Below are 16,339 nucleotides of genomic sequence, written 5' to 3' on the forward strand. Positions count from 1 at the left end.
ATAAATAACAAAATAACCGTCAAAAAATTGTCTAACGATTCATGAAAACATTATTTTGATAGATCATTAGACTATAACACAATTATTATCTACATTTTGATTAACTAACCATTACTAAACGCCATGATTATTCATGCACAAACACAATCGCAATTAACGAACCGCGTGGTACCACTTACATACTGCCATTACCATCTTTAACATCCATCCTCCGCATCAGAACCTTCTGTTACAGTTAATTCACGCAGCCGAAAAAAATCCGTACCTACAAAGCTTATTGTAAGTACCTATTACAAGTGGTACCAGTGACAGTGCGAAGGGGGAGCAACCTCTTCAAGAAGTGGAGTCAGGTACGTTGGTATAAATAACATAGGACGAATGCGAATGTGATCCAGTGCTTTGCTTTTTGCACGAAAATCACTTCCGGAAAATTAAGAATGAAACCTTTGGTGAGTCAGTGAAGATTTTGGTGATTTTGTGGTGGTACTAGTGACGTTTTGAGGATTGTTTCTGTGATAGTTTGTGAATTGGGAATAGGGGTCGGATATAGCGGTGTTCTAATTTGTTTAATATAAAAATAAATTAAAACTTTTATCTAAATTAAAAGGGGGAAAATATATCAATTGATTAATAAAAAACATTTTTACAATAATTTTGTAGTTTTGTTAATAAGTCATTTAATTTTTATCAATTGTTTTTTTTTCAAAACCTATTAATTAAATTAAAAAAAACTAAATTTAAATTTAAAAATTATTTGAAAAATATTGAATAATTAATATTAATTGTGGGTTCATTTCTAAAAAACATAATTTTTTATGATAAAATGATGATAATAAAAATGATAAAAGTATCATTTTTATTATTTTTTTAAATTTCTGTTTTTAATAATTATAAAAAATAATTATTTCTTAATATTTGCAAAAACTCGTAAAAATTCCACAAAAAAATTTATTTAAACCAATATAGGATGGATTTTCAAATATATTGATGTCAACAATATTGTAATAATTATCATCTTGCTGTGTCAAATTGCTTCACAGATCCAACGAGTCCTCCATTATATAATTTTTTGTCTATTGCTTAAATAAATAATTATCAGATGGGATTAAATCTGGTAAACTTGAAGGCTAAACAACATCTTATGCTGAATTTCTAAATGAGGATTTATTATCCGATTTTAAAGTTTTCTTCAACTGCTCCTATATTACTCTAAACACGTGAACTGCTTCATGTAAATATTGCTTTTATTTCTTATTAATATCTTCGTTTTAAATGTTCTTGGCACTAGCAGTTAGTTAATATTTAATGGGTAGATATTACTCATTAAAGCTTCTTCATCCTCTATTATTTAAAATGGTGAAAAATCTGAAGGAACTAAATCGGGTAAATTAGTAGGCTGAATATATAATATTTTTTAAAACCTATGGGAAATTTTTTATTCGTTTTTTTATTTTTCAGAAGAAACATTTAAAAACATGTGTGAATGTGTGTTTGCGTTTATAATTTCTGGACAATATTTCTTATATTATTTTGATTGCATGAAAGTTTTTTAATGCTTTTTTTAAATACATTATAATATTATCATACCAAACCACTAAATCTTTTTTATCATTTGTATATACCTATTTGTTTAATAATTGTAAAAATCAGTAAAATCTAAAAAAAAAGAAATAGCTTAAACCTCTAAACTTAGACTCTCACTTAAACATTCTGTAGAATATTCTCTATGACGATTTCATGAGTTTGTATCATAAACAAATAAATGTATATCAAAAACATAATATCTGCCAGTGATATTTAAGCATAAATTAAGTCATAATATTCTTCTAATTGTCCTCCAATTAAAATTTTTATTTCTTTCTTCTGTCTAATTCAATTTCATGGAATTCTCTGAACCTCTTCCAGTATGTAGTTTAGCAGATTTAGTTTTTTTTCGACGATGGATGATATAAAAGCACTGGGTGATGTGTTGGATAAAAGAGAAATAATAAAACTAATGTATATAAAGCCAATTGCTAATATGCTAGTGGAAGTTGTAAAGATCAATATACAAAATGTTGTTCCTCTTCTGTATGTGTTGTCTCCAAATCGGAGGTTGGATATTATCATCCCTATCTGTAGTCTATCTACCTCTGCTTTAAACAGTTCTATTCTTCCATTCCTTCATGACAAATTCCTTCTTTCCATTATCTTTCCTTCCTTTATCTTCCCCTGTATTATCAATCTTAGGATTTTACATCGCTGTCCTCTCATTACATGTCCCAAATATATATTGTAACTTTCTTATTACTGTTATAAAACATAAAGAAAGGACTATAAGTTATATTGGAAAAATTGAATTGTTTTGATGAATGAGTGGAATGACAATAAGTATAAATAACTGTGCAGAAGTTTCGAAACATTTTCCGTAAGACGACTTGACTTTTGTATTAATTTCTGTACTTGTATCTCCAAATTTCTTTCCAAAACTTTATCCATAATAATAAACCCTATAGACTTTACTTAAGTCATTATTTTTGTATTTTAGTTGCCACGATTACTTTCCTTTAATTTGATGGTTAGTACGAAAATATTTTTGACATAAATGTACCTTGGATATTTTATATTTTTTTTTGGAATAAACGTAGAAATTGTTTTCAAAGACGTTTTGAAGTCGAAGCCTGACAAATATGAGGTTTAATTACAATCATTATGGTTTATTCCGAAAATGTAAAATATTCAGTGCAACACAGTTCTTTTTCTTCTTCTTTTGGCATTATAACCCTGGATGGGTCTTTGCCTGTCTCGCTATGTTCTTCCATTCAAAACTCTCTTGTGTCATTCTCCTGCATTGTCTAACATTCATAGTTTTCATGTCGTCTTTAACATCATACAACTATCTCGTTTTGGGCGTTACTTTTTTCGTCTTCTCATCGGCGTCGATTGTAATATTTTCTTTGGTCTTTTTGGATCTTTTTGTCTCTGAACAATGTCTTGAGTTGAGCTTCATCTTTTTTTGTCATTACCCAGGTTTCACCAGCATAAGTTTAATTAATGATATGCAGATAGCCATGGCATTAACCTTTTATTAGCATATTATGCACGATTCCCATTGGAAATACGTGCATTAATTTAGATGTGCCCAGATATGTGAAGACATTCAAACGCTCGATAGTATAGTTGTCTAAAGTGTAACACACGCTACAAGAAAATAGTTTCAGAACCATATAAATATCATCATCATCATCAGTGTCGTCACAGTTTTTTATGAGCCAAGGCCTTCTTCAGAACAATCCTCCATCCGCCCCTGTCTCTGAAAACTCTTCTCCATGCTCTAATTCCAATAGATTTTAGTAAATCATTCTCTAAGTTATCTAAGTCTCAGTCTTCCTCTTGCTCGTTGTCCTTTCGGCCCTCTTCGGTCAAAAACTTTTCTGACTACCATATAAATATATATGTTAACTATTTCTCTCTAACCTTTAGTACAAACTTCAATTTTCTTCTTCCTCTCATATCCTTTTGACCTCCCAGGGGTCGCATTGGGATTCCGGTTCTTCCTTTACCTTTTTGTCGAGGAATTTCTATTTTTCGATACTTTTCCTTCATTCCTACCTATTTCTTCGATCTAATCTATCCATTTCCTTCCGGGTCTTCCGTTCTCCTTTTTCTGATACTTTTCAATTATTCTAATATTTGCTTCTTCTTCTTCTTCTTCTTATAATAGGCCTCTTGGCCTGTTTCGTACAGATTTTGAGCTTGTATTCGTAGCTGTGATGTTGACTGCCAGCTATCTCGCCACCTTTTAAAGGGAGTTCCTACTGATCTCTTACCTGTTGCCTTCGAATCCCTGGCTATACGGGCTATTCTCTCGCTATCCATTCTCGTCACATGCTGATTCCACTCTCGTCGTCTCTGTCTTCCCCACCGTACTATATCTTGTATGTTACAGATATCTCTTATTCTGTCGTTCGGTATTCTGTCTCTCAGTGTTTTCCCAGTTATTGACCTCAACGTTCTCATTTCTGATGTTCTCAGTATCCTCTTGGTTTCTGCAGTGTCACATCTTGTTTTTATCGCGTACGTCATGATCGGTCTTACACATAATTTGTATGTATATGCGTACTTTCCCTTCCAGCCTCATATCTTTGTTTCTCCATGTGACATCCCTCAGACGTCCTGACACGTAATTGGCTTTATTTGCTTGCTTTCGGACGCTCTCCTTAACATCTCCATAACTACATATTTCGATTCCCAGATATTGGAATCTCGAGACTTGTTCAATTAGTTTGTTGTTAATTACTAATTTGCATCTTATGGGTTCCCTTGACACTACCAGGGATTTTGTCTTGACTGTTGATATTTTCATGTTGTAGTTCTTCGCCACTGTATTGAAAGTTTGTGCCATTCGCTGTAGGTTATCCTCGTTATCATAGATTAAGATTGTGTCGTCAGCATAACAGAGGATTTTTATTTGTTTTTCCGCCATATTATATCCTTTTCCAGTACCTTTAATGTTTTGTGTGATTTTGTCCATGACTAAATTAAAAAGCAATGGGCTCAAGCTATCCCCTTGTCTGATTCCCGAGTTGATTTCTACTTCAGATGTTAGTTCATTCTCGACTTTTATTCTGGTTTTGTTCTTCGTATTAATGTTTTTAATTATCCTTATCATCTTGTTGGGCTGATTTTTCTCCTTTAGCAATCTTAGCACATCTTCCAATCTCACACAATCAAAGGCCTTAGTCAGATCTATAAAGCACATAAATGCAGGTGTATTATATTCTAGTGCTTTCTCAGCAATTTGTCTGGCTATGAATATGGCGTCTATTGTGGACCTATTTTTCCGAAAACCTTGTTGTTCTTCACTAATTGTGTATTCTTCATTTATTTTATTGGCAAGTATTTTTGTTAAGATTTTAAGGGTTGTCCTCAGCAAGGTGATGGTACGTTAGTTGCTAGGGTCTTTGCTGTATTATTTGCTGAGTATTTCTTATATTTGCATTGTACTTATTTCTGGTTTCAATCTATTAATATGTCCGAACCAGACCAATTTTTTCTATTTAATGTACTCAGTAATATGTCTCTGCTTTGTTATTGGTCCAATAAATTCTTTTATTGTCCTCCCTATTTTGTTTTCCCGTACATTTTTCTCAAATGTTTCATTTCGATTGCGTCGATTTTTAATCATTGTATTTCATGAATTGTCCAGTTTTCGTTTGAATTTCAATTTTTTCAATCTAATTTGCACACAAAGTACCATTCACGATGAACACCATCATTAGCCATCAAATTCTTCATTCCAAACTTCAATTGACCATAAAAATACTACCATATTAACCGCTTTCCATTTCTAATTGCATTGAAAGCCATCACTCGACCTTGTACTACAAAATTTGAAGAAAAAATGTAACAAATGACACACTCACACATACCTTATGTAAGTTTATGCAAGCTCTCACAAGTAATGATTTAATTATTAGTTATTATTATAGAATCTGACCCATTTGCCGCGTGTGAGTACTAATAAGGTGTTATGAAAGCGGTTTTTGTGCGTATCGTAGCAAAAAATGCAATCAAAAGGATATTAGTAAATACATTAGATGGATGACTAGTAATTTTTATGCGACACTTATTATCGCTGTGTTTATTATTGGCCAAAATTTTACTTTCTTCAATATACAATGAAATTAGGCTTAGAATAAACAGCGATATGCCACAATTTATTCTCTTGAATCGATTCTCTTGAATTGAATTGAATTGAATTGAATTGAATTGAATTGAATTGAATTGAATTGAATTGAATTGAATTGAATTGAATTGAATTAAAATAATCAGTCAAACAGTCATCATTCTGTCTACATCCTTATTGTCATCTTCTTCACGTTTCTGTCACGGTTACCTGGCAATGACCTTTTTCCTGTTTCTTCACGTGCCATATCAGAATTATCCGACATATCCGACATACGGTGATCAACATTGCTAAGGTTTCTTTTTCTTCTGCAATATGAAATAATTCTCCTGTATTTGATATCTGAGTCCATTCACGAATCTTTTTTAACCAAGAAACTTGTTTTCTTCCTACATTTTTACGGCTCTATAATTTGCCCTTAACAATAAGTTGTAGTATTCTATGTGACCCAGACCATACATTTTCCGGTGTTTAACAGTCCTTAGCAGTACTCTGTTCATTGTTGACCCTTGGTCGTACTTCCTCATTAGTTTTTCTTGATACCCAAGGTATCTTCAACATCCCTCTATGAATCCACATTTCCAATGCTTCTATTGGGGGAAAGGGCTCATATGGTGATCAACATTGCGAAGCTTTCTCGGTCTTCTGCGACATGAAATAATTGTTCTGTATTTGATATCTGAGTCCATTCACGAATGTTTTTTAAGCAAGAAACTTGTTTTCTTTCTACACTTTTACAGCCCTCTATTTTGCCCTTCACGGTAAGTTGTAGTATTCCATATGTTCCAGACCATACATTTTCCGACGTTTAACAGTCCTTAGCAGTTCTCTTTCTTTCTTGACCCTTGGTCGTACTTCTTCATTAGTTTGTTTTATGCCCAAGGTATCTTCAACATCCCTCTATGAATCCACATTTCCAATTCTTCTATTGGGGGAAAGGGCTCATATGGTGATCAACATTGCGAAGCTTTCTCGGTCTTCTGCGACATGAAATAATTGTTCTGCATTTGATATCTGAGTCCATTCACGAATGTTTTTTTAAGCAAGAAACTTGTTTTCTTCCTACACTTTTACAGCCCTCTATTTTGCCCTTCACGGTAAGTTGTAGTATTCCATATGTTCCAGACCATACATTGTCCGACGTTTAACAGTCCTTAGCAGTTCTCTATCTTTCTTGACCCTTGGTCGTACTTCTTCATTAGTTTTTTTTATGCCCAAGGTATCTTCAATATCCCTCTATGAATCCACATTTCCAATCTTTCAATTGGGGGGGGGGGGGGGGCAACATTGCGAAGCAGTCTCGGCCTTCTGTAACATAAAATAATTGTTCTGCATTTGATATCTGAGACCATTGTTTTTTAAGCAAGAAACTTGTTTTCTTCCTACACTCTTACAGCCCTCTATTATGCCCTTAACGGTAAGTTGTGGTATTCTATATGTCCCAGACCATACATTTTCCGACGTTGAACAGTCCTTAGCAGTTCTTTATCTTTGTTGACCTTTCTTAGTACTTCCTCATGAGTTTTTCTTGGTGCCCAAGGTATCTTCAACATCCATCTATGATGCACATCTCCAATGCTTCAATTCTGTTCACGATTTATACTTTTATTGTCCATATTTTTGCACCATGCAAGATTACAGATCAAAGACAGCACTTAATTATTCTTTGTCTTAGTTTTAAATGGAGATGATTATTGCAAAGAAAAGTCTTCATTTTCATAAAAGTAGATTTAGTCATTGCTATTACGCGTTTTATTTTTGTCTCTCGATTTATTTGGTCCGGTATGACAGCTCCCAGGTATTTAATTTTGTGAATTTTTCTAACTATGACTATACAGGGCGTCCAGAAACTCTACCACCAAACGAAGACAGTAGATTCCTTAGATAATTTTAAGACAATTTAACCCAATTCACTTAGTCCGAAAATGCTTCCTAAGGGAGCTAGAGCTCTTTGAAGATGGCTTCTTGTAATTAGTTTTTCTTAAATACCTCCAAAACGCTTCCATTTAGAAAAACGACAATTGATACTCCTATTTATCTTCTAGAGATAAATCGACTACATTTATTTTGAATTTCTAGTACCGGTCATAGGCGTCCGTTTTGGGTAGGGCAACGGATATTTTATGGCATAACTTTTTTGTCTTTAAATTTGGGGCATTTTTGACTCTGGATTATTAAAGTGTGAAGTAGTCTAGTACTAAAAGGTACTTTTGCTTCAAGTCGATACGATACACCGTTTTCTAGAAAAACCAATTTGAATATTTTTCGTTCTTTGAATTTAAAAGAAAAATAAAAAAAAACTATTTATAAAAACGAAAACTGGCACGTTTATTTATATTCCAGATATGAATTGATTTCATTAATTGCGAATTTCTTGTACCGGTCATATGCGCCAGTTTTGGGTAGGTGAACGGTTATTTTATCGCATAATTTTTGTCTTTAATTTTTAAGCATTTTTGACACTATATTATCAAATTAAGAGGTATTCTAGTACAAAAAGTTACTCTTGCTTTAAGTTGGTAAAATACACCGATTTTTTTGAAAATTTTTTCAATTTTTTTCAAATTTCCAAAACGAAAAATTTTCAAATCGATTTTTCTAGAAAACGGTGTATTCTACCGATTTAAAGCAAAAGTACCTTTTAGTACTAAAATACCTTATAATTGAATAATCCAGAGTCAAAAATGCCTAAATTTTAAAGACAAAAAAGTTATGCCATAAAATAACTGTTGCTCTACCCAAAACGGACGCCTATGACCGGTACTAGAAATTCAAAATAAATGTAGTCGATTTATCTCTAGAAGATAAATATGTGTATCAATTTTCGTTTTTCTAACTAAAAGCGTTCTGGAGGTATTTAAGAAAAACTAATTAGAAAACGCCATCTTCAAAGAGCTCTAGCTCCCCTAGAAAGCATTTTTGAACTAGGTGAATTGGGTTAAATTGTCTTAAAATTATCTGAGAAATTTCCTGTATTCATTTGTTGGTAGAGTTTCTGGACACCCTGTATATGAATACTCCTATTGTCGTATAAATAATAATTCCCTTAAAAAATAAATTTTGATTACATATCTCTAAGTCTTGTAGTTATTTCTGTTACTGTATCCGTTAATTCAATTGGTTTTTTGACATCCTTTTAGTAGTACGATAGGTAGATTAAATGAGGTAGCTTTTGGCATATTCCATTGCGACATTTTCACATCTATTGTGGCCTTCTAGCATGACCCTTTTTAAATGGTCTAATAACTTCGAGACTAAACCTTCCACGTAACTCCTTGTTGGTGGCTTTTTTTTGCCCAATGCAAAGTACCGCACATTTGACAGTTTGTCACACTTACATAAAATTTTCTCTGCTGTGTCTTCTTCTAGGTGACAGAATCTACGGTCATCATTTGCCAAGCCCATCAGCTTACAGTGTCCTTTTAGCAGACATACTATGGTTTTGACTGTTTTACCTCGTTGTCTATTAGGTCCGCCTTAAATTATGGCCAATGTTCTGCAATGAACTGTTTCACCTGTCTTTCTCCTGATGAATACGCCTACATTATTCGAGAGATCTGTTAGCTACCCACTTTCTTCTTTCTTGTAGCTGTTCTTGTTACTGTCATTGCAACAACGCTGAAGGGTTTCGGTCCACCCAATGGCATTGATGAGCATTGTTTCATATACCTACTTCTTCATTGCTCTTATGGCCACTCTCATGCGTCAGCAGGTACTCAGGCCACTGTAAACTTGCTACGTTCTCCTAATTGATTAAGGATACCCACAAAATCCTGTACTAGCTTAGAATTGACCTCTACAGAATTGGGTGCCTTAGGCGCTGCCTGACTATCCCTGAAGATAGCAATTTGAGCATATGTTCTTTTCTGGCTTTCTATTTCTTCCACGCAGTGATGGATTGCCGTTAATTCCGCACGGGAAATTATCACATCCTTAGACAGACTTACCGGGAAATGCATACCTTGCTTTGCCCTTTCTGTACTGGCTCCTACACCCTTCAATGTTTAAGCCATCACTGTAAACCAGAGCCTTGTATGGGTACATCTTCTTTCAAGTATTCTTTCTTTTTTTAGGTTAGCTATTTGAATGAGGATACATCCCAGGCAACCAAATAACGTTTACAAAACCTTGAAAAGACGTCATAATTATCACCAAACCACGTCAGTTTATAACGTTTTTTCGACGTCGAAAGTCTCGTGAATTTGTCCCACCATAATAGACGTCATTTTTATCACGTTTTAAATACGTGATATTAACAACGTAGTTTTTAAGTCGTTTTTTTAGATTTATTTTTCATTTTATAGTTTTAAAAATACGCAATAATTATATTTGTATGGGCATTGTTAGTATTGTAATTTTTCCATGTAACTGTTATAAATTTCGCCCATACGCTAAAAGTAAAACCAAATGGAAGACTCTTTAAAATGCATAGAATTACAATATATACTTACTGTATCAAAACTGAAACAACATATAAACTATTAAATACATAATTTATTAACCAATTATCCAGCATAATATCTTACTTTAACGCTGTACATTAAATCAAAAAGAATCATGAACAACTCATTGTTGGGAATACCTGTATACAGTACATGAGCATCATTTTTCTTCATCATCTCATAGTTAAATGTTGTAGATGGCTAAAACAATCTTAGAAGGCTAAAAGTTAATTTAATTATACTCGGTAACACATAATTAGTTCATTAACAGAAAATAAACACCAAAAACATAACCTCAAAAGTTTGCAAGAAGAATTACTATATTAAACTAACTCATCTGAGCAAAACGAATAAAAATCTCTTAATTAACACGTTTCTTCAACTAAATAATTCAACTTATTTTACCAAACAAAGCACGTAAACAATAAATGAAAAATGTCTTATGACCATTTTTAACGTTATAAACAAAATCGTTTGGAGTTAAAGTCAATAAGCTCCTCCCAATTTTGTGACGTCAGGCTTAGGCTGTCTGAAGAAAACGTTTTTTTAAACGTATTTTAACGTAATTAATCTTACGTATTTAAAATCACCTACAAAAGACGTCTATATGACGTAATGTTCAAACACGTGTGTATTTCAACCAAAAACTGAGGTTTCCTCGACGGTGTTGACGTCACTTGGTTGCCTGGGATGCCAGTAGGTACTCCTTTGCCACTTCTTGTACATATAGTTTTGACTTCCTCAATAATGAAAGAAGTACCTAGTTCAAGGAAACAAATCAAGAGTAATTCGTCTATGATATCTATTTTTTTTATTCTTACACTGGCCAAATTACAGGCGTCAACACTTACAAATTTTTGTAATTGATAGATAATGTGAACTAGAGAATAGACGCATCATCCTATAATTTTAGCATTAATAGTTTTTCTTCTGTTTCTTTTATTAATTTAATTTTTACTCCTATTTTGGTCTTTTGACTGATCCCTATTATTTCACATTTTATTTATTCTACAAGTACATATCTTTTAAAAAATATTTCACACCATTTCTGCCTGTATATTTTTAACAGATTTCTAATATTCTTTTCCTGTGTATTTTCCATGATTATTTTCTTAAAGTTCGCCCATAAGATGCTGCTAGTTTTATAACACAAATATCAATAACAAGTGTTATATAAAGGCAATGATAATATTTACATTTGCAATCAAAATAAATTTAGTCATGTAATAGAATCGTTAGAAGACAAGGCCCGCATTCAACTTCCTGGATTGTATATTATTATTTATTTTAATCATTAGATTTATTTTAATACAACATACAAAAAACATAGTTGTGCCAGTTTGTCATTAATGTCTCCTTTAAATTCATTTTTGAATATTATAACTACACTGCAGTGCAAAAAAATCGATTTACTAAAAATTTGGCCATTTTTGATGTTTCGAATTTCCTAAACCTGTTGTCCGATTTAAGTGATTTTTTACCACGTTATAGCCTTATTCATTGACAATGTCCCTGTAATAATATTGTTGCTAGCCAGTCAAACTATCATTATATACCTGGTGTACGAATAAAACTGTGTTTTTTTCTCAAAGTTCGCATCACCCTGTGGATTATTCTGGCATTTATAAAATACTGAAATTAAAACCCAACTATAGCCTTAGGTTTTCTTAAAATTTTGTTTTTCGATTCATTTGCTTATGTTGGATAATAAAAGAGTTAGGTACTTTAACAACTGGCCATGTTCGTCATCAGTAGAGTGTGTTTCTAAAATATTTGCGCAAAACTTTAAGGGGTTATTGTACATGAGAAAATAATGAAAATTTGCTTTATAATCATATGTCCGCAAACGCTTCGTTTCCGAAATACGGGATGTTTAATTTTTTTTACAAACTGATGATTTACTTATTACTCTAAAACCAGTTGAGATGTGCAAATAAAATTTGGTGGGTTTTAAGACGTAGTTATTGCACATTCTTTGACATACAACTAAGAATTTAATATTCACCAGTGGCGCGCGAACGGGCATTATGAGCGATAATATTACCCGTACGCACTCCAATGGTGAATATAAAATTCTTATTTGTATGTCAAAAAATGTGCAATAACTACGTTTTAAAACCCACCGAATTTGATCTGCATATCTCAACTGGTTTTAAAACAATAAATAAATCGTCAGCTTGTAAAAAAAATTGAACATCCCGTATCTCGGAAACGAAGCGTTTGCAGACATATGATTATAAAGCAAATTGTCATTATTTTCTCATGTAAAATTACCCCTTAAAGTTTGTCGCACGTATTTAGAAACACCCTGTACTGATGACGAACATGGCCAGTTGTTAAAATACCTAACTTTTTTATTATTCAACATAAGCGAATGAATCGAAAGACAAAATGTTAAGAAAACCTGAGGCTATAGTTGGGTTTTAATTTCAGTATTTTATAAATGCTATAATAGTTCACAGGATGATGCGAACTTTGAGAAAAAAGAATGTGTGTGTACTTTGTACGCACGTAAGGAGATATTCTTCTATTATATAGGTAATTTAAACGAAGTAAATATACTTAACAGGTTATTTGTATTTTATTTAAAAATTAAACTAACTTTCTTATCTACCACTTTCAAAAATTTTTTATTAAAATAACGAAAAATAAAAAAAGTATGATTCGTCCAGGATTAGAACCCGCGACCTTCCGTGTGCTTCCGTTCTCTGTCCCACCGCTCTGCCAACTACGCCATCGAGCCACTTGAATTGACACGTAAGTTTCGGATATAATTACACAACACGATGACAAACTGTAAAAATGTTATGCCTACATATTTTATTATTTTACTACAGGGAAACACAAATCCAAATACACAAGAAATATAATAAATAATGCATTTCCTAAAACCACTAATATATTCTTTTAATGACTTATTTGCACGGTTACTTACAGATACATACATACCTATCTTGAAAGATTAGCAATGAACTATATACTGTCAGAACTACATACTGTCAGTGTGCGCAGGCGCGTGGTTCATGTACAATTTTACCCTCAATCGATTCGCCGCTAAAGAAGAATATCTTCAAAAACACAGTTTGATTCGTACACCCGGTATACAATGACAGTTTCACTGTCTAGCAACAATATTATTAAATTGATATTGTCAATGGATAAGGCTATAACGCGGTAAAAATTACTTAAATCGGACAACAGGTTTAGGAAATTCAAAACATCAAAAATGACCAAATTTTTAGTAGATCGATTTTTTGCACCGCAGTGTATTTTCCCACCCAGCAGTATGAAAAATATTTGTGAATAAAACAGTTTCCCAGATTTTTGAAACACAATGTTTTTGTTCAAGGCTATTTCTCTATACAAAACATAATTCGTTTAAATATGACTATTAAATTAATTCATTAGGTATATTTCACTTTTTTGACATTTAAATTTCCCAAATCTCTTCTGGCTATCAAAATAGTACTGCTCCTTCTTCTAGTAGTCTTTGTAATTAATGTTTCACTATTATTAGATACATATTTATTTAATTTAACCAAATCTTCGTTATACGTTTAAAAGGAATTAAAATTATATAACAATGGAGACAATATACGTCTTTTTCTAACCCCACACTTATATCGATATGATAGGGTTATACTTCAATACATTTTTTAAGACAACACTTTTTAACTTTCAACTATTACTGTTCTGAGGTGGTTTTACGATTGCTATTAATCAAACTACAATTTTTAATTTTATCTGGTTTTTAACAAAAGCAAAAGCTTTTTAATAGTCCATGAAATGGTTTAGTATCGTAGTACTGTCATGTACCTAACTCATTTTTAAGGTTAAGATATCCTCATCTAAACATTTGACGTTATTTATTTTTTAACAATTAAAATATTTGTTTATTTTTAGATAACGCTCTGGTTCTTAGTCCTTGTAGCAGTGGCGATAAACGCCGAGGCCAAGGAGAAGAAAAGCGCAGAAGCCGATGACAAGAAACAGAAGAAACGTGGCCTCCTCAGCTTAGGATACGGATATGGTGGAGATTTTGATAATGGTTACCACTTAGGACAAGGTGGATACGGTATTGACGGTGGTTACACACTAGGATTAGGCCACCTAGACTTAGGACACACTACTTCTATTGAGAAGACCATTACTTTGGTTAAAGGAGTACCAGTACCATACCCAGTAGAGAGACACATCCCTTACCCAGTTACCAAACACGTACCTTACCCAGTAAAGGTTCTTGTACCACAACCATACCCAGTAGAGAAACCAGTAGCCTACCCAGTTAAAGTACATGTTAAAGTACCAGTTCCAGTTCCTCAACCCTACCCCGTTGAAAAAATTGTCCACGTTCCCGTTAAAGTACCAGTCGACAGACCATACCCAGTCAAAGTACTCGTTCCTCAACCTTACCCAGTTGAAAAACACATCCCAGTACCAGTCAAAGTACCAGTTCCTCAACCCTACCCAGTCGAAAAACCTGTCCCATACCCAGTCAAAGTACCAGTCCATGTACCTCAACCTTACCCAGTTATTAAGCAAGTACCAGTACCCGTTAAAGTACCAGTCGACAGACCATACCCCGTCCACGTACCACAACCCTACCCAGTACATGTTATTAAGAACATCCCAGTTCCAGTTGAAAAACCAGTACCCTACCCAGTTAAAGTACATGTCGACAGACCATACCCCGTACCAGTAGAAAAACCATACCCAGTACCAGTTAAAGTACCTTATCCAGCACCATACCCAGTAGAACGACCAGTACCAGTACCCGTCGAGAGACCTGTACCATACGCAGTGAAAATCCCAGTCGACAGGCCCGTACCTTACGCTGTTGAGAGACCTGTAGCAGTACCTGTTGAGAGACCAGTACCATACCCAGTCAAAGTACCAATCGCAGTACCAGTAGAGACCCACCACGGCTATAGCCACGCTGGCTATGACGATATCTACGATGGTGGATACGAGTATGGTCACAAATAAGTTTTTGTAGTAATTCGCACTATGTGTGTTTACCTTTTTTAGAGTATCTATCAATCTTGTAAAGCTATTTATATTTTTCCCTTTTATGTTACCTGTTTCTCAATAAAAGCTGTTATATTTTTTATAAACTATGAGTGTTATTATGGAGATAATGGTTTTAAAGATATCGGAGAATACAAAAATGAGCCAGATTATGGTAATGTCATCAGGAATAATGGAAAGAAATAAGTATACTTTAATTAAAAATTGGTGAAGAAAAAATGATTAAATCTAATCATTGTAACAAAGTATAAAGGAATTATGAGAAAAAGATCTCTTGTCATTATGGGATTATGGAATTATGAGAAAAAATAGCTATAGTGTTGCTAAAACGAACTTACGGTAATGAAATTGCCGTTTGGACGACATATTCTGCCAGAAACTCGACATAGTTGTAATACTGCATAAACTAATTAAAGAGGATTACGCTAATATTCTGAACAATATGTTTAACAATCATAAGATTTTGAATCGAAAAATTACTTCTATTACTTTTCGTGATGATTTTAAAAATCATGTAGCACTTGAATAATCACAGATGAGCTTTCAAAATAGCTTCATATTTGGCCTTTGACATACTGGCCTACTGACACAAATAAAATCCCAGACCTTATCGACTTCTTTGTAGTCCGAAATATTTCAACAAGTTACATAGAGATAGAAGAGGCATTTGATATGAACTCTGACCATTCTCCAATTATTCTCACACTCAGTGACACTGTTATTGTTAGCAAAAATACTGACTGGAAAAGTTTCCAGATAGACCTTGAAGAGAAGATTAACCTCTCAGTTCCATTAAGAACCGTTGATCAACTAGAGGCAGAAGTAGAACTACTCAATAAAAATGTACAACAAGCTGCTTGGAACAACAGCAAGAACAGTGTCGAAATAATAAAAGGAAATAACTACCCGAAAGAAATCAGAGAAATGATAACCGAAAAAAGAAAACTGAGACGCAAGTGGCATCAGTCTAGAGCACCAGTTGATAAAACTAGATTAAATAATGCCACACAAAAATTAAAAAGAGAAATTCAAAAAATTAAAAACGAATTAGAAATACTAATGGTAGCTGGGCAAGAAGCAATATACAAAAGGCCAACAGGTTTGCTGATCATCTAGAAAATACTCTTCAACCAAATGAAGAACAAGAAATAATTAACTGGGAGCGCCCTGATCAAGATGAAATGGAGATTAGCCCTGTAAC

At 33.4% G+C, this 16,339-nt stretch overlaps 2 protein-coding genes across 2 annotated transcripts in view; one reads left to right on the plus strand and one right to left on the minus strand.

The window, feature by feature from the left end:
- The window catches only part of LOC114330455 (angiotensin-converting enzyme-like), a 333,944-nt gene that overhangs the window by 123,457 nt on the left and 194,148 nt on the right, over positions 1-16,339 (minus strand). The window lies entirely within an intron of this gene.
- Positions 296-15,224, plus strand: LOC126884931 (tetra-peptide repeat homeobox protein 1-like). Its single transcript, XM_050651288.1, has 2 exons — positions 296-449; positions 14,014-15,224. The coding sequence occupies exons 1-2, from the start codon at positions 438-440 to the stop codon at positions 15,094-15,096; spliced, it is 1,095 nt and encodes a 364-aa protein (XP_050507245.1). The 5' UTR covers positions 296-437; the 3' UTR covers positions 15,097-15,224.

Source organism: Diabrotica virgifera, chromosome 1 (genome assembly GCF_917563875.1).
Source record: "Diabrotica virgifera virgifera chromosome 1, PGI_DIABVI_V3a".
Taxonomy (NCBI): Eukaryota; Metazoa; Arthropoda; class Insecta; order Coleoptera; family Chrysomelidae; genus Diabrotica; species Diabrotica virgifera.